This window comes from Magallana gigas, chromosome 6 (assembly GCF_963853765.1).
Source record: "Magallana gigas chromosome 6, xbMagGiga1.1, whole genome shotgun sequence".
In the NCBI taxonomy this organism is placed as follows: Eukaryota; Metazoa; Mollusca; class Bivalvia; order Ostreida; family Ostreidae; genus Magallana; species Magallana gigas.
The window spans coordinates 33,220,995-33,245,218 of record NC_088858.1 but is presented as its reverse complement, the minus strand read 5'-3'; the positions used below and the strand labels follow the sequence as shown (position 1 = coordinate 33,245,218).

At 32.5% G+C, this 24,224-nt stretch overlaps 2 protein-coding genes across 5 annotated transcripts in view; one reads left to right on the top strand and one right to left on the bottom strand.

Moving 5' to 3' along the window:
* Positions 1-1,941: 1,941 nt before the first annotated feature.
* Positions 1,942-19,469, bottom strand: LOC105323824 (uncharacterized). 2 transcript variants are annotated; one of them, XM_066087108.1, is made up of 12 exons: positions 19,324-19,469; positions 18,924-19,031; positions 9,469-9,537; positions 8,239-8,338; positions 7,626-7,742; positions 6,871-6,965; positions 6,537-6,658; positions 5,911-6,134; positions 5,139-5,249; positions 4,621-4,677; positions 4,399-4,511; positions 1,942-2,123 (listed from the first exon to the last, which is right to left on the bottom strand). In XM_066087108.1, exons 1-12 carry the CDS (start codon positions 19,405-19,407, stop codon positions 2,007-2,009), a joined length of 1,317 nt encoding a protein of 438 aa, XP_065943180.1. In that variant the 5' UTR covers positions 19,408-19,469; the 3' UTR covers positions 1,942-2,006. The 2 variants fall into 2 exon arrangements, with proteins under 2 accessions (XP_065943180.1, XP_034324889.2); XM_034468998.2 differs by lacking the exons at positions 18,924-19,031; positions 19,324-19,469 and adding an exon at positions 10,571-10,645.
* Positions 19,427-24,224, top strand: part of LOC105323825 (guanine nucleotide exchange protein smcr8a) — a 30,856-nt gene continuing 26,058 nt past the window's right edge. The window contains exon 1 of one of the 3 annotated variants that reach the window (XM_011422910.4): positions 19,427-19,537. Coding sequence is in view for 1 of the 3 variants with exons in the window: in XM_066087107.1 (XP_065943179.1) it covers positions 21,686-21,691 (6 nt within the window). In the remaining 2 variants the exon portion in view is untranslated. Of the gene's footprint in view, positions 19,538-21,669; positions 21,692-24,224 lie in introns of those variants that run through there. The other 2 variants (XR_010714565.1, XM_066087107.1) reach the window with 2 other exon arrangements.

Genomic DNA, 24,224 nt, shown 5'->3' with positions numbered 1-24,224 from the left:
CATTTAAAAGACTGATGCTATGATGCTAGGATGCAATTAGAGGGATCAGCTTCGTAGGACTGGTATAGTACGCTAGACGATATGTCATTTACTGTCGTTGTAAGTTTACAAAGTACACTTAAATCGCCATAACTTAATGTATCCACCTTACGTGATATAAACAATTAATACACCTCATCCCTTCTCAAGCAGCGTAGTTAACAACAAAAATATAGAAATAAAATTAGATTGAAATCATGACCATCCTTTTTAACGTAGGTTGCATCTTGTGAGCAAAAGTATACGTTTTTTCTGAAGTATTTTTTTTATTACACACAGCTGAACCAGAGTCCTGGGGTGGGGGCTCTTTCAGTTTTTGCGGTTTTTACGACACCCTTGCAAAAAAAAAAAACTTATTAATTTTTCTAATATACAATTTGGATTTTTTGAGCAAACGACCTTTTATGCAATATTTTGTCTATTTTTCTCTGCAACTAAACTTGGACTCATTAGAAAATATCATTTGCAAGTGTTGGGGAAAAATTACATTATAAGGAAACTCAACGGGATGTTAGTTGAAAAACTGTGCGTTGCTAGATTCCCTTATAAATGTAAAAAATTTGGTGGACAAAATAATATTGATCTAGGATATTTAATACAGAAATCAAATCTTTAATAAGAGACGTCATTCAATCTTGCTTATATTTCCTTCTTAACGGTGAAACAAATATGACGTGTACAACATCACACGTAAAATTGCACATATCCAACAAAAGATGAAGGAACGACATTACAAAAACAATAGAATGTTCAGTTCTACACATAATTTAAACAGGAAGTGGTCATATGCAATTTATTTCTAAGCTCAGGAGTTAAGAAATTAATTGTATCAAAACCATCTAGAAGGTATAGAAATGAGCACTCAGTGGCTTTACAATATATTCTATATCCGGCTTGGCGGTAACAGAATCAAATTTTGTAGAAGGATTTTAGTAATTCCCATATGGAAGCAGGTATAATGTCAAGAATGAAAGATTATATAAAATACAAAAAAAATGTTTTGTTTTTTCACATGCGTCTTTGTTGATTTTTTTTTTTTTTTTGATTTGCTTGAAAATTTTATGTCGTACAGCCGGCAGGGTAATTGACACAATATCAAGAATGGAACCTTCTCGCTTCTTCAATATTTCAAGTGAAAAGACATCAAACGAATCAGATTTCCTTTTGGCATGTCATTGCATATCCATCACCATAGCCCTCCGTGTAAACTTTAAAGTATTTTCTGGCATCAAATTCTGCGGTTATCGGGTGCATTTAAAAAAATTCTAGTGCTTCATAAATCTTTTGACAAGATTTTGTTCCTTGCAATTGTATTGAAGATTATATCAATCATTATTTTCGTTATTGTTTATAATTCTTAAACTGAATAATTCAAAATACAATACTTTCCTTAAAAAAGGGAATTCGGCAGTCAAATTAGCAACTAAAATAGGAATTATCAGGGGTTTAGCGAGATGCATTATTACATTGTGACTTAATTTCCAAGTTATCTGTCAGTTCAAAAGGAGTTTTTAACCATATAGTGTAAATTAGAATCGGCATCTACTATCTACTTGCAAGACGCGTTACAGGATGTTTTAAATTGCCCGACACGATACGCGCCGTAGACCTAAAACTACAGTAGATATATCAAAGTTAGTGGAGGCGGTACGTTTTTAAAGCCATGCAAGGTCTTTCCTTTGCTCTTCATTCAGTCTGTACTTTAAACGTACGGCATAATCTGTAATACTCTTTTTATGAGATTAATTCTCAAATAATTCCAATTGTTATAGGTACTACCCATCGTCCTGAATTTCGGTCGTCACTGCAGCAAAAGAGTAATCAATAGTTCGTCCTTCGAAGCTCACTTAATAAATGTGATCTTCAAACCCAGTCAACATTAATTTTATTCTGTAAATTAAACACTATAAAACATCTTTTATTCAGATTATTTACTTTTTCATTAAACAAAAACTAATACGATACGATTATAAAGGTGCTATTTTCAATACGGACTTAGCCAGTTTGACATATTCCTCAAAGTTGTTGTACAGATGAGCTGATATTCTAACATACAGTTTTTCTTGAAGTGCTTTTATTGGCACCTGAAAATACAAATATATAATATTATATTTATAATTTAAAAAATCTAGAGCATACAAAATCTGTTTGGTTTTAAAAAATATATACCTTCAAACCTGGCCACCAGTTGAAATTTGAGCAATGATTCTTGAACATGCTATTTATGATGTTTACAACTATCTGATTCAGAGAAAGAGTATTAAAAAAAGATGAAGTGCAATCTGGTGCTCGCTCTCTCTCAATATTTTTTTTTTTGGTTTACAGGAAGACAGACTGGCAAATATGACAAACCATTATGCCTCCGATCATACCTTCCGGTATGTTCATAAAAATAAAACTTACAATAATGGGTTTATTTTTAAAGATACTTAGCAAAAATGTGTCGTTGATTGTGCTCTTATTGATCTCTCATTTACTAGATAGAAGCTTTTCAAACATGTTATCATTACTGAATCTTCGCACACAGTTACAATACTCTTTTTAAAAATATCAACATTGTCCAAATTTGGACCATACCAAAACATTATTGCCAGTTTCATAAAGGATTTTTGTAATTTAAAAAAGCTAAATATAATTTGAGTTGTAAGCATTGTGATTATTGCTCATCATAGTACTTCATGTAATTAAGACCATTGATTCCCTTGTTTTATCAATGTTAAACCTATCAAACAAAGCTCTACGAAGATTTGTTGAAGTAATTTCTGTGTATAGCAAAAATCCCATATTTCCGTGTATCAAATGCTTTGTTTCCCTCTCAAGTCTCAAGAAGGGCATATAATAATAAATCTGTCATATGCTTCTGTAAACTCTCGATCGTACCAAAAAAAAAAATACATACAGTGCTGGTATAGTTTGTTTTGTTTTGATCATTAAACTACATTTGTAACATCACTTTTCTTGTGCATCGTCAAATCTTATTTAATTCGATTTCTAAGGGGCCACAACATCCTTAATTTTGTTCATCGCCATCAGACCCACCTGTATCTTGGGAACGCTTTAATCAAGGTTACATCTACGTCGCAATTTATTGATGTCTTATGGATAAAAAATCACTATACATGATGTAAATCTACATTTTACTTCAATGTTACGTGACTAAACTCAATTATATATAAGACTTGAGATCAATTAAGGCAATCAAGACACAAATGATTTTTGTTTAATCTAATTTAACAACAAAACGACCAACGTCGTATAAAAACGAGTGCTATCCAATTATATTAACCCCCAAAGCCTTTGACTTCGTCAAACTTAAAAATGATCTATGACTGGCGATTTCAATGAGCATTCATTTGAGCCGTGTTCTTTAAAATGAGACTAACTTCTATACACTTTTATAGAACTTATATTTTCTTTTTTTTTAAACATATCAAAAATAACATTTTGTCAACCCAAATTTTTCTAGGTACATGTATATAATATATATGCATTTTCAATAGAAACATCTTATTAATTTTGCCCAACTTTGAACTTTGTTGCTACAAGTAATTTTACCCAATACAAGTACCTGAACTAAAAATATTCCAATGAGTCCAAGTTCATTAGCAGTGAAATAGTATATATGTTAAAATTGAAAACAATAAAGTAAACAAGAAAAAAAAATCATTGAATAAATGACAACTGAATTAGCAAAGGTGGGGAAAATAAGCTTATTAACAACTAACAGATAAATTTTATTGGAACTTGAAAAAGATTTTATCTTCAAAGGATTAATAAAAGGATTAAATGTTTTTATGTATATTGTACGTCAATATTTTACTTGTGATGATTACATAATGCAAATTTTAAAAAGAAGTGTACTAATAGCTTTAAAAAAATAAATTTGTAAGATACATCAAATTGCATAATTTTTAAATATTAACCATCCTCTTTTTCACCCCCCCCCCCTTTTTTTTTAAAAAAAGTAAACGTTTAGTTTTCTTTATCATAAATACAATTATATTCTATCTTACATGCTAATTGCAATATTTGACTAAAAATGTTTTACATTTCTATGGAAAGTCAGAAAATTATAAAAGCCCCAGCAGGATTCGAACTCATTTCTTATAGATTCGTTGCTAATGCTCTTACCCATTACGCTGTTAAGTAAAACTTTCGGGAAAGAAACCATTTATAAAATTATATTGAATTTTATTGTTTATTTCGATCGCATGTATATGTACGTCACAATATGGAAGCGTCCCATACCACCTTAAATAACGTTGGTGTACCAATCATTCTGACCCAACACTACACTCCCAGCCCCTCCTTTCAACAAAATATCAAAAGAATATGATATAAATGATCCACAGTACCAACCTCAATATCATATTCATGATACAGTATGTTTTGTATCTGTTCAGCCGTGGAATAATCTACATGGTTTAATGATTTGTATAAAGATGGTGGCAGCTCCACCAGAGACATTGAACCTTCAAAAGAAAACACACACGTGCAAATGAAGCTTGCTAATGAATAATACCTTATTAACTCCTAAAAACATATATTACTATAATTAATCTATTAATTTTCTAAATTTACCTAAACATTCTTCAGGTATAGGCAATTCTGTCTTCCATTCCCTCGTTAGATATTTACCTAATATAAACGCAGAATTATTAAAGCAAAACAATACTGTCTTCAATGTTAAAATTTCGTTGTTCATTGCTGAATAACAAAAATAATCAAGGTTCATAAACTTCCGTATGTCATACTAACACTATTTTTTGGTAAGGAAACCTTGACGGTCTGAGCAACGATTAAAGCAAAAATACAATATCATGTTCTGCACAAAAGATGGTGTGCTATTAACGTAATGCGCAGAAATCTTCTTCTTAAAACAAATATGTTTGTTTTAATCTTAAGCTTGTTAAATCATAAAGAGTTAACCAATATTTTGAATTATCACAAAATCAGTGGGTTAAATTTTTGATATACAGCTTATTCTTGCCTTCAATCGTGTTTCTAACAGAAAAATACAAAACAAATTCGGATAACTATAACTTGTTTACGTCTGGAATCATCTTGAAAAGTATATTGTTGCTTTAGAGTTTACTTACATGCTTCTTTGCGAAGATCATACATGTAGTTAAGGATTCTCTCCTTGCCTATATCCTCCCAAAAGTTCATCATGGCATGCATTGCCAGATATGGGCTATAATCGTGTAGCCCTATAAATGGAAGTAAACTTTGCTTTAAATTTCTAAGAGGATTAACATGATAATTATGCTTTCGGGTGACATTTGTCCTACAGACAATCACAAAATTAAAGATACTTTCAACTTAAATGTTATCTTAAACCTTTGAAATTAATCTAACTTATAGTGTGTAATAATAAACAGTTTTGGTACATTTTCCCGAAGTTGAATATCTACATTCAGCAAGGTGACTCACCTCACGTCGGACAACGACAAATATTCAAAAATTGCAGCAAATTTTCAAGTTTATAATTCATTGCGACTTCGCGTGTTTTAGTGGGGCTCACATATTATTCCCTTCTACAATTACGATAGAAGCAAATTAAACACACTTCATTCTGCATTAGCGGCAGCGCAGCTTTACTTTTAATCCACAAAGCTTCCGTGTGGGACTGTGCTGGCAACATGAAGTATTACAGCAGATCTCTATTGGATTAAGTCTTCCACAAGGAATTCAAATGATTTTCTAAACTCGGTGAATACTTTGTCTGTTGTACTTATTTCATTAGGTGCATTTTACATTCCAACTGTCTGATCCAGATAAATTCATTACTGATGTTCCAAGGTCGGATCAATGAAGACCTTTCTTGTACTGTGATTTAAACAGCTTTAATGTGAAAATTCATTACTTTACCTGTCCAAATAAATTCAGAGTTAAAACCGGAATCAAATCCATGCGAAACGACAAGAGGCCTTATTTGCAGTTGCTTGGTTTCTTTGACATACAAAAATGCACTTCCTTTGGGACAACAGAACCATTTATGGCAATTGCTAACATAAAAGTCGGGACTAAAGCGATTTAATTGAAGATTCATGGATCCCAATGCGTGAGCGCCGTCTATCAGAATTGGAATGTTTCTGTAAAATGTAAAGTAGAGTACTTACTACTTATGTACCGGAAAATGAAGAAAGTTTGTCATTTGAGGCAATTATATACCTGTACGTGTATAAACATTTAAATTATAAAGGGTGTTATATATATATATATATATATATATATATATATATATATATATATATATATATATATATATATATATATATATAAAACACTTTTTAGCATGTATTTTAAATTTCCCCCTTTTTAAACTTCTTCTTAAACAAATATTTGCGATTACGAATGAATAATAAGTAAATTTGTCTTGAGTTAAAAAAGAAACAAATTTTAGCTACTAGGTCTTACTGATAGAAGTAAGATTGCTTTTTATCAATAATAAACAAAAATACACTCTGAATCTGAAATTACTACAGGTACTGTACCGGTCTTGACAGATTTTGCTTAGTTCTTCCACTGGTAGTATAAAGGGAGCATTGCTTGGGATGTGGTCGAAGACGGCCAATTTCGTACCAGGCTGCAGAGTTGTCTTGACAAGATCTATGACCTAAATAGAGGGCACACAAGAGGGCACTTTTTAGGCTAATGTTCCCAGTATATCTATCATGCACAAAGCTCAAAACGTCTAATAACCATACAGGGAACGCAGATGTACGATAATGAAATTTAAGATTCGCAATTGCTACAAGGAAATCCAATTCAGGGTTTCGGGGGGTTTTTTTTGTTATCTAATTGTATTTGATTTATCATTGTGCTCACATAGTTTGGCCCTTTCAGCGGAAAGTCAATGGTTTCCTCTTGGTAAACAGCTCCTTTTTGCTGGCAAATCCATTTCAGTAGTTTTTTCACTGCTCCTTAAAACGCATATTTTGTTCTTAAGCAAAATGTTCTTCAAGCATACTTAAAATTTCATTTATCAAAGCTCCCATTTTGTTTCCAAAGAGATGAAAAAGAAAGTTATTAGTTTCAGGAGCTTTCTTTTTTTAAGTGTTCTTGATACTATAGTAATCGAGAGTAGGCACTGTATATGGAATCAGTTACATAACCATGATAATTAATTCAATGAACTATAGTTTAGGACAACTATTTTCTTCCAACTCTCAAACTTGCTTTAGCTACTCCAATGCAAAACTTAAACCTGTCGCACAATCTGGATAATCGATATCAAGGTCTGTATCGTAAGCAACCAACATATAACACACAAGTAAGAATTATATTAAATGTGCACGTCTGAATGTGCATGTTATGACCAGTATTTATCTAAATGTGTAGACAAGTCCAAAACTATAACCCACTGTTAACTGTTCTTAAACCTTAACCTGCATTAACATTTAAATAATCGAGATCTAGATTATTTGACAAATTTATGTCATGAAATATGTCATGTAATAAAGTTTAGAATGAAAAAAAATATGATTAAACATCAATGAAAACTGCAAATATGTAACAGAGGCATAAAGTGTAAATTTTCACGTTGGCATATATTGCATGCTTCTTCGGCTTTTGGTTCTTACCATATGTAACATTCAAGCAGTAGACTCTATCTCCTTTCTGTATGTCAATGTTCTTCACCACTGTGTTGATAGCTGTAGTTGCATTGTTCATTAACAAAAGGTCCTTCGGATTACATCCTGTATAATTGGGTTGAAAAAAATAAATCTTGATCAAGTCTTCTTGATTAACAGTTTATTTAAATCTGCATTCAAATAATTTAAGGGTGCAAGTTTTTAATTGAAACAATATTTGCACTATTTTAACCTATTCTTGTATTTTCTATATAATTATTTTAAAGGGACTTGACGCATTTTGAATGATTTACCAAAATTTGAATATAAGAAATCAAATTATTAAGTATAAGAGAGATACAGAGGATAAGAATTAACTGTTATGTAAACAAAGCTCGCATCTTATATTTGTTCACAAATACTGTAAAGTAAAGAATTATTATTTCTTTGACAAAATGAATAAGATCATAATATGTATGTAGTAATCACTTTAAATAACAACCGAATGTTAAAAAATTGAAAAATCTTTTCAAAAAAAAAATTCTTTTATACAAAAATGCATTTTTATAAGACATAACTATAAAGAAAAAACTTTTAATAGAAAGATAAAATAGGGTCAAACCAACAAATTTGGCCAGACGTCTAGTGACGTAAGCAAGGTGGGACAAAAGTTCACGGTCATAAAATCGCAAGGGCTGTCTTTCTGTGTACCGTTGCCATTTCTGCAATGAAAATATCATAGAACCACACGTTGATTCAACAAAACAAGCATAATTAACAAAATTAAAGTAACGAACAATAAGAGAACCATTTATCAATTCCTCTGGGTGTCAAAATACCGGCACCCTAGCCCTTAAAGCTCGGTTGTGTGAGCATTGATTTTAAAAAAAATCAATGATCAGGGACGTAATAGACCACTTAAATTCTCCGCATGCAAGAAACTATCAATGAATTTCTTAAAATTTGATTTTGGTTTTGTTTTGCCACCTATTTAATTTTTTATGAATTGTTTTTTTTTTACATAACACGCGTTCAAATATGACCTTGATACTGGCCTTTGACATTGAAACAAGTACCTGTTTGCAAAACTTGTGTTCGTTACTTGTTAATGTAGGATTTTACATCTTTTCTAAAATAATCCTAGACCTATAAAGTCAAACCGAAAGTTCATCTCAGAAGGTTAATATCAAAGAAATGAGTCGTTCCTTGTGAAAATACTCATTATATATAAACATGAATCGTCAATGATCCATTTGACGTTACCTTTTAAAAACGTCTCCTTTAACGTAAAGTATATTAAGAATGGGGTCTAAAAGCCATTCATACTTTTATTTTGCATTCTGAAATTGCAAATTATTAACTTTAAAAAAATATATAAAACGCTTTGTCACTATCTTTTTAATTGGAAAAAGTTTATGCTTATAGACACATAACTCCTTTTATCATTGTACTGTTAGACTGAGTGCATTCAGTGCCATATTTGCTTGTACAATTAATTGGATTTTAACCGCTGAATATATCTTGAAAGTGTAAGCATTTGGAAAGCGTTTTGGATGCTAAAGATTAAACGTTGAGTACAAAATGAAAGTCTAGGTGTGTATAAGGCCTTCACCATCTCCTACAGTTTCGTACACATAATAGATTTATTTACAACATGTTTTACTAATCAAAACCTTCTTTAGATAATATAATAAACAAAGTATATCAATGTCATTTTTTATATAACAAAAAATTCCTTCCCGAAATTGTAAAACAAGCTATTCTTTTCTTTCATAAGTAGAGTCATGGGATTTAGGTTAAATAATTTACAATTAACGTTGTCTTCTCTTTTTCATCATCTACTGATCTTTACCTGTGCATAATCTAATGTTTCTTTCATAACTGCGCCAAACGCTCCATGATTTAAAAATGTACAGGATTTCTAAAAAAGATTATTCAACATGATTATAGCATTCAAATTGTCAATAAATTGAATGTATTGATTTTACTTATTCAAATACATGTTATTGTATCCCGATATGCAGTATAACCCTTTTTTACGTTTAAACGTCGCCAATCCTGCATTGCAGATCTTTTTCTAAAACTCACATATAATAAAAATATACCATAGCCAACGACTGTTATGAAAAGGGGCCATCAGACCGATATATATGTATCAAAAATATGATTTTTTTTTCAATCATAAATTGCACAATTCGAAAAAAAACAAAGGTTTTTATTGTTCATTTCTACGAACAATTTCTTTTTCACACGTCAAACAGTTTTGTTAACATTGCAGAAATGATTTTGTTCTAAACTGTAACGCGCGTTATTCAATTTGTCTGCTCACCTGACGGCAGTTATTGAAAGTATGACGTCAAAAATAAATCATTCAATGCTATAATATTTGCATATCCATTATTCTTTCCCACTGTAAGTCCATACGAAGGAACTGCAATTATTTTTCTATAATCGCAATTGCTCTGTCTGTATACTATAAGTATGTAATGTGTGGAAACGCACAAAGAAAAATAAAGCTTTCAAAATGTGTTAAGTTTGGGACAAAATGAACGCACATTGAACAAAATTCAAAATGCGTTAAATTTGGGACCAAGTCAACGCATTTTGAAAAAAAAATTCTAAATGAGTTGATATGGTCGAAAATAATTATGAAAGAAAAATTGCAGCGCAATAACATTTCAAACAACTGCATGAACGGATTGAAGTATAATATGCGTGCAGTTACATGTACTGTAATCTCTTTTTTGTAGTACAATTTTTGCGTAGAACTATACCATCGTCTGTATAGTCAACATTCAACCGGTAAACTATGCACTGCGATCGTAGATAAACCCAGGCCTCTATTTACGCAAATACAGTCATGTTCATTAAAGATAATGAGAGTAAATATCATGAGCAGCAATAGAATACAAGACAACAACAAAGAACTGGAAGAGACAGAGACGTTTTGTTACCTTGGAGGAGGTATTAACAAGAGTTGAGATATCAAAGAAGAAATTGACATCAGGATTGGAATAGCAGTATCAGCATTTTTAAAAAATGAACAACATCTGGAAATGAAGAAAAATATCTGGAATAACAACAATAAAGGTATAGAGAAGTATTATACATGTAATAACAGTGCTTCTATATGATGCTGAAACTTGAAGAACAAACAAAGGGATAGAAAGCAGACTGGGTTTGAAAACAGACGCCTAAGGCAAATATTGGGTATTAAATTGCAAACTAGGATATGCAACAACAAAGAGGCTACAAGAACGGGAATAGCTGATACAAATGTTGAAATCAAGAAGACACGATGGAAATAGTTGGGTCATATACTTTGACCAGATGTAGAGAACATTGATAGAAGATCCTTTGAATGGCCTCGACCCGAAAAAGAGCAAGCCTTGAAGACCAAAAAGCACATTGAGGAGGACCACAGAAACAGAGATGAAGGATCTGGGATATTACTGGAAAAGCATTACCAGTACCGCAAATGATAGAAGCGGAAGGGGAGACCTCGTCGCTGCCTTACGTGCAGAAATTCATGAAAAGGATAAAGAATCTTAGTACCCTTTACGCAATGAGCGCCATTTAACAGGAACAACCTCTCTGAATTGCATCAAAACACTAATTTTGAATGTTTGTGCAAATTTTAATGTTTGTATGCATATTTGTGTTGCTCATGACTAAAAAGAACATACATGTATTAACATTTTTCGATGTACATATACCTGCATTCAGATGGGGCTTAACCATGTTTACTATCGGCAAAGTCCATGCAGTTTAAAAAATGAAATTCAAACATACATCGTTTTTAAATTGAATGTTTTCCCCATACAGTACAAGCAGTCGGACTCTTATCTGCTCAGCATAAAAGAAGATACTATCATCATTATAATCGTTTAACTTGACACAATTTAAACAATACAAATTACAATGTCTTTTGATGATTCAAGCGGGATATAAAGGTATCAACATTGAAAAAAATACATGACCTGCATGCGTTAGTGGGTTGTGTATTTTTTCTGCAATGTTTATATTTATAGCGAGCGCAGCTCGCCGGCGCGCAGCGCCGGCTAGCGAAGCGAGCTCTAAGAACCAGTGTGCGCGGGAAAAAGAACGAGCTAAACCTACAGTTCATCAAACAAAATTTTTTGTCTACGTCCCATAATGCTCTCTAATGTTTACACCCGTGGTGCTATGCCAAAAATGGCCGACTTTTAACTCGTAATTTACGGTGACTTAATGTTTGAAGACACGTTTTGAGTACCGCATATGCTTTGGTGAGACTCAAAAGATTTGTTACATGCTTCCATACCTTCGTATTGAGTCGAGAAACGTAAACAAAGACGAACAAAGTCATGGATGACGTCACAGTGCACTCGCGCTTTTTTTCCCGGGAAAAAATTAGAGGTGGATCAAACATCTGTAATGAGTGTAGGCCTACTGGCTATTTCAGTATAGTCTGCCATACCTGCCTCATTGACATATGATTTGTTTTTAATCTTTTTTTAATATAGAGATTTTATATATATATATATACTAGCAAGGGCCATACTTTACTGTCATATCGATCCATTTTTAAAGTAATTGTGCATGCATGTACCGTGCAGTAAGCAGGTAAGTATATGAGTAGGGAGGAAATAAACAATAGGACATTTTGAACTAAATAAAAAGGAATAAAATGAAAAAATAAACAGGTAAAAAAATTATGTAGATATTGCATATAGTCATACCATTAAATAAAAGTGGGAAATTACACACCTACAATCAGGTACCGGTGTTATATAGGGCCTTTTCCCCCTAGCCATCTTTCCCCCCGGAAAAATGGCTATATAGCAGTTCTTCCCCCCGGAAAAATGGCTATATAGCAGTTTTTCCCCCACGGAAAGCTGACTATATAGTGGGCTTTCCCCCTTTTTATAGCCAGATTTCCCCCACGGAAAACCTACTATATAGTGGATTTTCCCCCATTTTTACTTTCCGGCCATGTTTATTGCGGACCATTCGTGACAATAATTTGCAATAACTGATATGATACTAATTTCTCACAAAAAAGGATAATTATGGCATTTATTAATACAAAGAATAAAATACATGGTTTTTCAATCCCAAATATGAACTAAGGCATGCGCCTTCATAACATGCATCATCGTTTATTTCACCTGTTGTCACCCCTTTTTGAAACACCTTTTACACGGATTTCGGAATACCTTAAATCTTTTTCATATAATCGATGCTTATCTTCAGTTTTGACTTCGACGTTATGAACACGTAAGAACACATTTGAGTGAAAATACGCCGGTTTGGAAATTTAATTTTCCAATGTATTACCATCAATGTATAAGCTTCTCCCAGGGAACTAACTGACCAATCTTGACTTAATTTTGTAGAGGAAGGGAATAAAAAGTGGAAATGTATTACACCCTTCGTCCAAAAGGCTATCAATTTTAAATTAATACCGTTAGAATTGACGATCTTAAAAACAATTATATATTTCTTCTTCTAAATATCAAACGGGAGACAAGATGCAATAATATGATGAAAAACTGAAATGTTTTAGTTTTACTTTGATTGATGGGGTTCTAAATCATGGTTAAGGGGTATTTTAATTATGTATTAAAAGCATGTGTAAAGTTAGTGTTTACCATTTCGTTTTAAAGTTACGCATATTCATATTTTAAGCACATTTCTACGAAACACGAGATATTATGATGTAAACATTTTAAAAAACAATGACATGTCTTCACAACCAGAACAATGTCGGTATATTTGCTGGTTACTTTGGAAAATGTGAAAGGGAGCCTGAACTAACTTTATGTTTATATTGTCACTCACTATTTGCTAATTTTTCCACTTTTAAGTTTGCAACGTGATTTATAAATATACAATTTTGAAAACGATGCTATATAAATCAAGATATACGATTCAATTACCTAAAAAATGTATACTATTTGTTTCATATTTTTGCATTAAAGATTTACTTGTGTACCAAGGGTAATTAAAAAACAAAAAACAAAAAACAAAAACAAAAAACAACCAACACATATATTGTGATGAGCTGACTTTTTTTAAATATAAGCTTGTTCTTCTAATCAACTAACAAGTAAAAAAGTCGTATATGCGCTGAGGTTGGTTATTTATTTTTGATTTTCGGTTTCTCCTTTTATGAATAAAAGTTCATTGATTTATTTATCTTATTATTTATTATATCGTTAGTCATCTTATGAATTGATTAAATGTTTTGAAGAATAATGAATTTTACCCGCGTACCTTTTTTAAAAAAATTGTTCGTAAATTTAAAAAAAAAAAAAGCAGCAGAATTAAAAGTTTTGATAAAGAAATATATGAGTGATTGTGTATTTTTAAATGATGTTTTTAATTTTAAATGACCGTAAAAATATGTTCATGTGGTCATCTATTGTTTTTGAGATATAGGGCCCTAAAAATACATATTCTTTATAATTGGATTTCAAACATCGGGCTCGAAAACAATAAAGGCTCCTACCCTGCATGGGGGCTTAAATTTTCGGTGTCATCTACTAGTGGTATACCACTATCACTGTGAACATATGGTTAATTGGTCATCTGTAGAATTTGAGATTCGGGTCCCCACTTATAGAACACTATTCAATCATTAAAATGGTGTTTTAATCATCGGGCCCTGAAACATCAAGGGCCCCTACACCGACGGCTGAAATTTTCAGAGTCATCTTCAAGTGGTGAACCACTGCCACTATAAAAATATGGTGATATGGTCATCTCTTTTTTATGAGACATTGGAACCTAAAGAATATATGCACTATAATTATTATAATAGGATTTTAAAAATCGGGCTCTGAAACATCGATCGGAAACAAAATTTCTCTAAAACAGAGGTTTAGCCTGGATGAAATTTTCACAAACAGACTGATAAATTTATCAAGAAATTCTTAAAACATTCTCGTTTAATACAATTTCAGAACACAGAATCATGCATGTAAGTGTATAACTTGTAAAACTTTTTTTTTCAATAAATTACCTAAATTAAGTTCTATGTGTAAATGTAATTCCATTACACACATGTTCAACTTTCAGCATTGTCTATAAAAATAATAAATCGGCAAAACGAAACTTAACCTGTACAGATGAATGCAGATATACATGTATGCAACCTGGGAGTGTAGAAACATTGATTTTAATCCTTACTGCATTTCCATAAATATTTTTTATAAAATCTGAACCAAAAACGTGAGGGAGAAACCCTACTATGGGGGAAAAGCTACTATATAGTAGCTTTTCCCCCCGGGGGGAAGGCTACTATATAGTAGGTTTTCCGGGGGGAAAAGCTACTATGGGGGAAAAACTGCTATACAACACCGGTCTCTCTCTCTCTCTCTCTCTCTCTCTCTCTCTCTCTCTCTCTCTCTCTCTCTCTCTCTCTCTCTCTGGGTAGGGGGTTGCTCTGTATATATCATAACCATTAAAATTATTATTTTTGGCATACTTATTGTAGAGCAATACTCTCTCAAAAATTGTTTGACGTTCTTTGATACCTAAATAAATCTATAAGTTGACGATGATGCAAGGTACAGTGTGTGTAATTCTTGCTGCGCTCGCCAGAACGGTAGCACCGTAAAACATATTATCTTTTTTTAACAAAATTAATGATTGATCAATACGTTAGATAAGAGATATACTTAAGTCGACTTATATGAATTTGAGTCTTACATCATTATGATTATTTCGTGCAGTTCGTGATTTTTCTTAGGTTGATGACGGTTTCGACTGATCAAAAACTAATGAATTAAATATAGAACTAGATTGTGTAAATTTCGGTCCAGTTAGAACCAGTTTAACATGAGCTTGGACTTTGGGTAGTCGGTGTCAAACATCAATGTGACTTAGGTCTGTCAATTTCATCGAAGGCCACTCAGCAATCGCTCTTTGAAATCTACAGGATTTGTCTGGCTCTTGAGCAAAAATACGCAATTGGATCGGGCACAAGCCCTCAACAAGATTTGTCTGGCTTCTGAGCAAATACTACGCAATCTGTGTATATTTCACTTGAAACCAGCGTCATTTTTAACTTTTTTTGACGCCACAAATAGATAGCTACGTCCTACTGAAAGTCCAAGGCCATGTTAAAATGGTTCTATAGTTTCTCTGAAGCTGTGAATTACAATTTATTTTTATAAGAAATAGAGGAAATCATACTTACTTGATGTAAATATGCATGCTTGATTCTATTTATACATAATACAGGAAATTGTTATTTGACACCTATGATACGTGAGTTGTAATCAAATCTGTTAGTGTTCCTAAATATACTTATATTTGTATGAAAATCTAATACTGGTAGTCACGTAGATATAGAAAACTATAAATGACATCTTTTAAATTAGTTAGTACTAAAAGTAGTTATAATATAGCGCCAACAGCTTTCATGCTGTATCTGTTCTATTATTAAAGTACATTGAAAATACAATAATGATTATACGGACAGGAAGAAATCCAGTATCATACATGCATGTCAGCGGCCCGTTTTCATAAAATGAACTGCACAAAATCTAACATCATTTTTTTAAGTTTCAAACAAGAATGAATAAAACGTTCCTTTTTTTAATTGTCTCAAAAGTTGGATCGTTTTTGCCATAATGATTGATGTACATGTATCAATTCCAATATAGATGGTTTCAGACGAAAATAGAACCATTTTAACAAGGCCTTTGGTTTTCATTAGGACGTAACTATCTATTTCTTGCGTCAAAACAAGTTTTATATAAACAAGAATAGAATTCCTGGGTCCCCTGCCAGTCAAGCAATATACTAGTATACTGTATATGAAATTGCAATATTTTCAAACATTCAGGGCTGTTTGAGAATAAAATGTGTGGGGAGGTTGGGAGGAACATTTTTTTACCCCCACCACCCATTTTTTTCTATTTTTCCTGTCGCAAATATATCCAAAATACTACAATCTAAACTAAAAGAACTTGAACAAAGCATTAGTGGTATAAACATTTGGTATAAATTTAATGAAAATCCGTCAAAATTTGTAGGCATGAGAGCGCTTACAAGGTCACAAAGTCCCATAACTCCAACAAAAAGTATCGACCAATGCTGATTTTCGAACTTGACCAAAGTATTTGTGGTATAAACATTTGGTATAAATTTAATGAAAATCCGTCAAAATTTGTAGGCATGAGCGCGCCTAAAAGGTCACAAAAAACCATAACTCCAACAAAAAGTATCGACCAATGCTGATTTTTGAACTTGACCAAGGTAATAGTGGTAAATTAAACATTTGGTATAAATTTAATGAAAATCCGTCAAAATTTGTAGGCATGAGAGCGCTTACAAAAAAGTATGAGAGCGCCTACAAGGTCACAAAGTCCCATAACTCCAACAAAAAGTATCAACCAATGCTGATTTTCGAACTTGACCAAGGTAATAGTGGTATAAACGTTTGGTATAAATTTTGCAAAGTTGCAGCGGGGGACAAAAATGACGCTGGTTTCAAGCGCAATATACACAGATCTAGATTGCGTAGTCTTCCCTCAAAAGCAAGACAAGTCTTGTTGATTTCAGAGACCAATGGCTGAGTGGCCACAATGAAATAGACACGCCAATGTCACATCGCCTTTTGAGACAACTACCCAAAGTCCAGGCTCTCGTTAAGGTGGCTCACTACACCGTGAAATATTTTCTCAAATCAGCAGAAAATTACTTGATTATGATGGATTTCATAATGGACAAGAAGTATTTAAGTCTAATAGGCAAAAAAATGTCCAATTTTTACATTCTCAAAAATTTAATTTAGTTAACATGAACAAAAGCTCCAGCTGGATTCGAACTCGTGATCTGCGGTTCAATACTTAAACCACTGAGCTACGACGATATACAACCCAAACGAACGACATAATCAGTTTAACAAAGCATTTAAATCGCCATCTTGTGACGTAGTTTCTTAAAAAGTGTAAGTCTGAATGTAGTGAGGTACCTTAAAATCGTTTCAACAGCGACTAGTTTGTTCTAGTTTGTGACTTTCTTCTTCATATGTTTAAAAATAAATATAATGAATGTACTACTTTAATAGTACAATAGATAACTAGGAAATGAAATAAATTGTAATACGGTCATTTATAAATCACTTGACATTTTTATCGCCCAAATCTCACAAGCAGATCAAAATTTAAACAAACAGGAATAACATACGTTGAAAATTAAGCTTTCAATAACCTTACCATGATAATATATTTGAATGAATGGAGAAATTAATCTGACATATAAAGTCACGTCGAGCACGCTGATCAGAATTCGCATCACGTGACACGTTTGCGTTATGAAAGGTACAGTGGTATAGGACACCTCTATATTGTGACGTATATCCTATCTAAATAAACATTAAAATCTAGTATAATTTTAAAAAAAAATATTTTCTATCCCTAAATTGTTACTTAAACAACATAACGCAATGGGCTAGAGTGTTCACTGCGAATCTGTAAGTCATGAGATTGAATCCCTCTGGGGCTTTTATAAATTTTACCATATTTTTGGTCAAATTTGGTGAAATTTGTAAATTCTAAAATGGTGAAAGTATTTTTGATTTTTGTGTACTTTTATCCACATTGATACCGACAGGTGTCCCATACCACCTTTAGTCGAGTCCACACCACATACACAACATCATATGTATATAGGGCAAGCCAAGTGGATTTTTGAATCCTTTGAAAAATTACATATACGCCTAATAAGGTACAATGTACATTTTTCTTCTTTTACATGTAGAAGATTAATATTGATCTTGATAAAATACAGCTGACCAGCTTATACCACTGTACCTTATAATGCTCATATATTTTATGGGCTATTAAATGTGGGACAGAGCTTGTATGTACAGTGTACTTCTATCATAAATAAAGATGAACATATAATGTACCTGGTAAATATTTTTTGTGATTGTTTTATCATGTTTATTTTGGATAAAAAAAATTTCTAAGAGGGTACATATATCAAGAAAAAGTATACATATATATAAAATTAAATAAAAATTCCAACAGTTATATTTTTGTCAATTAACTGGGGGCGTATTTCACATCCCCCTTTAATAATAAGGTCTCTGGGGACCTTAAAAATGACTAGAATATGAATTCATTGGTACTTGCTATTCAGCGCCTAGCTTTCATGCTGTATTTGTCAGTTGAGTAAAGTACATATAAGCTTCCCAGGTGAGTACATAATTGGTAATAAACATTTCTAATTATCAATAGGATAATTTATACACATTAAATGAGAGAGAGAGAGAGAGAGGGAGAGAGAGAGAGAGAGAGATTATACAACCTCAAGAAGTGTATGATCATCTCGAAATTTTTGTCCAAATTCTATGTCTTGTGGAATAAAACTTGGGATTTCTAGACCCTCTGGAAAACTTGGTGGTTTATATTCGTTCTGAAAGGAGGAATGAGTATATATACATGTAAATACAATGAAAATATATGGCTGGACTGGGAAGCGAACCCGGGACCCCTGCAACTCTAGTCAGCTCTACCACTGTGCTACCCAGGCCGATATCCACAGTCCATATAGCCCCAACTACTACATTCATCCCTCCTTAAATAGTCTACGACTACGTAACGTTACGTAACTTCCAGTGCCTATAACGTTATGTGTCGAGCCATCTTATGGTTATTATTTTAACATTTATTATCACATTCACACGCATTCACTCCACACTACTTACATCTGGTAAATTGATTAATTCTTGAACATTTGATGCATGAAATGAACCAAAGTCCCGCTTGACCAACTTTGCCGGTGATGCCATGACTAAATGAAAACTAAAAGTAGGCTATTGAAGAAAGTGAAAGTAGATCTTGTAAATATAATAACTTCCGGTTGAAAGTCGAGTGAGGATCGTAGTTAACACAGCGTAACAAATTCCCTAAATACATTAGGTATGTCATTTTGCATTACACTTGTCAGTGTTCGAATACCAAACACCTTTTTGTCAATTCAATTTTATCACATTTAGCAAGTCGATGTTTTTGTCTGCACGTCTGTCTTCTCAGCAGCTGTTCAGACTCTTTTGAGAAGTGGATGTAGGCAATGCCTGTCCACTTCTCAAAAGAGAACACACGTCTGTCATACATGTGTCAGTATTATTCAAGTTTGTTTTACGTACATGCTATAAGATACTAAGTTAGGGCATGAATATTAATTATTTAAAACCCTCTCTTGTATCATGCAAACTCATTATTAAACTGTTAAAAGCACTTGCCATACATGTATGCAATTGCATGTCGATCATATATCGAGTACAGTTTGCCTGTCAGTATGAAAAAATAAATGTCAAAAGTTGAAATTGTAATTGGTTTAATTGTTACACAAGCCCCCTGAATCTTTATAGACAAGTGCTCATCCAACTGAGCTACATGTACATGTACAATAGCATACATGTACAATGTACATGTACCCTGTGAATGAGCAGGTCAAATCGTCGTGTACATTCTTCCTCCTTTCCCTTAATGATGGATCTTCACTCTAATGGATTAACTTTCCAGGTTATTTCCCATAGCAGGAGTAAACCTGAGGTGTGTTAAACAGAGTGAGTACTCGCCAAAATTTGTGTTCCAGGTATAGGGAATTTTATAGCAAGCGAGCGAGATCGAGAGCTAGCTTTGTTGAATTTTTAGGTCATTTGAGCCACTCAGGTGGCCTATTGCCATAATGGCCAGTTTTCATCTGTCATTGTGCAATGTGCATTGTGCATATTGTCTATTAACAAATTGAACATTTTCATCTTGTTCTTGAAAACTACAAGGCCAATTGTTACCATTTTTGATTTCAATTGAATCATCCTTAGGATAATTAAGAGATATCAAAATTGTGAAAGGACTATATATGGTTTGAGCCTAAAATGTCCCCCTTAAATGAACATTGTCATTTTACTGTAATTCTTTGTTTTATTTGTACAAATATACATTTGAAGTTTTTTCATAACTTTCATTCTGATTTTAGTGCCCACAATTTAAACATATGACATCATAAAGTTTACCTTTTCCCGCCATTTTCTCATTTTTAGCATAAAACGGCTTGTTTTGAAGCAGTTTTTCTTTAGGGAAACATTGAGCGACTGCTTGAACAAACAAACTATTTTCACCAAAGATGCATCTTTCCAATACTTATAAGTGGCAAAAAGTTTGTTCTTGTTCAAAGAGTCGCTCTATATTTCCCATTCGAATAAAGATAAGAAAAATGTCAATTTTTGACTGATTTTGATTGAATTATAAAAATAGCGTCACTTCTGACGTCATATACTGCCAGTCAGTGCATATAAATCAAATAAATAGGTAAAAAACATGTTTTATGTCAACTCTTTCATAAAATAGCACAACAAATTAATGTACCTGAATCATTTTAAAAACAGCGAGTTATGGGGGCCAAATTTGACTAATACCATATATAGTTCTTTATGATCTTACCAGCCCTGGGGTCTCATAGGCTGGGCCAAATATGCAAAAAATAAATTTTAAAAAAAAGGCACATTTTCGCCCTTGGAGTTGGGTAAATTAATATATATACAGGCATGTAATTCAAGATTCTTCCAATTGAAACCCCCTTTTTAAGAATTGATGTTTGCAAACATCAAATACCGGTAATAAAAGTAGGGGTAACAGTCAGAGAAGTCTAGGATTAATTACTGTTAAGACTCAAAGATGAAGCTTAAAATGCAAACATGTGACTCTCTGACAAATCCTTCTCTGGGCTGTGGTACTCGGGTGACCATCAAGGCCTGTGGGCCTCTTGTTTAATTTTGTAAAGGTTGTTATTGCTAGTATATGGCACACAAGGACCTTGATTATGAATTTAATATCTTTAGGAGTTACGGTATACAATAATTAACCTAGCTTTTAGGAGTTATCTGCTCCAAGCCATTATCATGTAAGATGTTTATTGCAACAATTGTCAGTCCATAAAATGCCATATAAAGCTATTCTTTTCCAGTTGATATACATGCATATCTACATGAGAATTATATATAGTTTATTAGTTTAATTCTGTTTGGGGACTGAAGTGCAACAATTAAACTTTGACAAAACGTGATGATGGTAAGTGTAATATTTGATACTAGTAAAATAATGTTAGGAAGCTGATTATTTGGCAGTTTTTGTTAAGATTTATATACATGATTAACTTAAATGTATTTAATTATATACTATTATCTAGTTGATTGATGGTGGACCTCAATTATTTGCTCTATGTGATTGGGTCTCAAATTATATTTTGGGTTTGTAATGAAAGGCTTTTGAATAGTTTCTCACTGCAGATGATGCAGTATTTTAAATCACACCTGCATGTGACTACAGGTTTCTGATTAAAGTATAAATTTAATATTCCGATATTTTTGATAGCTCATATATAATATACATGTTTTTATCATACAATGTATGTTTGCATCAGTGTGCTGTAGATATCACCCAATTGTAATTATTTTTTTTATATAATTCACTGCAGTGGGCATATGAGGTCATGCACAATGGACTTTTATGGATTACTTTTGAAATACTGTTTGAATCATGATTGTTTGTGGGGGAGCAATGTTCGTGGCTTCCTTGGGTAACCCTTGTCCATGAATTTACAACCCCTTAAATGTACATGTAAATACATGCAGGTACAGTATTTGTATAATATTTATTAAAAATTACCCCAAACTACCTACCAACGAAATTACTCCCCCACAAACCAAAAAATTTTTGGCTACCCACGAACATTGACCGATTTGACCCCAATGAATAAAAATGATTCCACAGTAACACAGGATCTCTATATCTTATACATGGCAAATGCTATAAAAAAGGGTCATTTTATTAGACGGGGTCACGTGACCCCGTCTATTGGTTTACTGTCAGCCGAAGTCTCAAACCGGAATGCACTCGTAGAACACATGAATTGAGTCTACGCGTAAGAAAATAGTGCAGAAAGTTTTCATGCATTTTAGTAAATAAGTATTATAAAAACACGCATTAAATCTTTTTAAGTCCTCTGTGTATAAACAAAATTCTATTTAGAAAATAAACAAATAGTTTTATTGATCAAAATATTCTTGCTCTGGTTCAAATTTGGAATGAGTTACGTAACTGAATGCACAGCGCCGTTGACGATTCAGTTGGTGTACCAGCTCATTAATCAATAGAAGAGGTTGATGGTGGAATCGAAATTAAAGTTCTCAAACGCAATGTGCCATTTTTGAAAAGTTGTGAATTTTATTTTGACAATCTTTCACCTTAATACTACCAAACTTCATGCGCAAGCCGAAGTTAAAATCGGGACTGGTTATGCACAGATGTTTTACAAATTAAATAGGTGTTTCATTGGCTTCCAGTCTACTTGCGGTATGACTGCTGTTCGTCTCTTAAAGAATTTTGTACAAAGAAAATAAAAACAAGTCTGAATTTGCCTTCTCGTTCGTTGGCTCTTTAGTTGATTAAACTGAATTTAAATTTTAAACAATGCATTGTAAGCAAAATCTTTAATAGATTATTCATTTTGGAAGACTTATACATCATAAATATAAACAATCTTTTCGATTGAAGAACCAAGTTAAATATTAATGTTCATGTTTTCCGGCTTAGTTTGAATCAGGCTTGGGGTGAATTACATTGAAAAATAATGCATTACATTACCATTACTTCATGAATTAGGGCATTAAATTACCATTACCATTACTTAATTTTCTTGAAGTAATGCATTACATTACCATTACATGAGTAAAGTAATGCATTACCATTACTTTGTGAAAAGTCACTTAGTTTTAAAAAAGTAATTTCAAAACTTAATAAAGAGTTTTGTAAATATTTCATAAATAAAACATTCTTAAAATATTTACAGGTTCATGCTCATGTTCACTATCAGGTTCAAATTTATTGACTTATACAAGATTGCTGTTGCACTTGTAGTTCTCAAAGTAAGGTTGGTCCCGTAACATTTACACTCTAATGGCGGAATTGACAATCTCTGTTATTTATGTCTCTGATTTTCGGAGTATGATTTTTAATGAAAGGAACGGTTGTATCGTAATTCCCGTAGGTGATGCACGAGTTTACACAAAAAAGTAGTAAGTGGCGAACAGATTTATTTTTACCTATTAATTTTGCATGAATCGCAACTGAAGAAAATCGTGTCAGATAAGTCGGTCTTAAAAATGAAAATGGCGACTGTGACAAATCTTTTTATTGTCAAAGTTCTTGGAATCTTATTGTAAAAAAAAATATTTCTAACGTCAGGTGCCTGTGTTTGTTATCGGTATACAAATGTTCACTTTGTTTGTTAATTCAGCAGTTTTAGAGTTTTTGGGGTTTTCATAAAACTTTTATAATTACGGATACCGTCCGACTTGTGGATTTTCCTTTGGATCACAAAATTGAATAAATCTAATGATTAAAATTATATGATGTAGTTGTTTGATTTTCCCGGTTAGTAGTAATTTTTAAAAAATTTTCCTTGGGGTCTTATTTTACATAATATATATATATTACATTGTGTCAATTTTCTACAATTATGAAGGTCGGGATTGAGTAAAATTTAGACAAAGTATCAGACAATTGCAAAAAAGATGAATTAACATAGACTGTAACAACTAAT

What these genes read in the sequence shown, in the direction of transcription:
- LOC105323824 (XM_066087108.1), bottom strand. Translation starts at nt 19,407, where the DNA reads ATGGCATCACCGGCAAAGTTGGTCAAGCGGGACTTTGGTTCATTTCAT. An exon ending in TGATCTTCGCAAAGAAGCAT is followed by an intron (nt 4,678 to 5,138) that starts GTAAGTAAACTC and finishes CGTTTATATTAG; the next exon opens with GTAAATATCTAACGAGGGAA. An exon ending in TATACCTGAAGAATGTTTAG is followed by an intron (nt 4,512 to 4,620) that starts GTAAATTTAGAA and finishes TTTCTTTTGAAG; the next exon opens with GTTCAATGTCTCTGGTGGAG.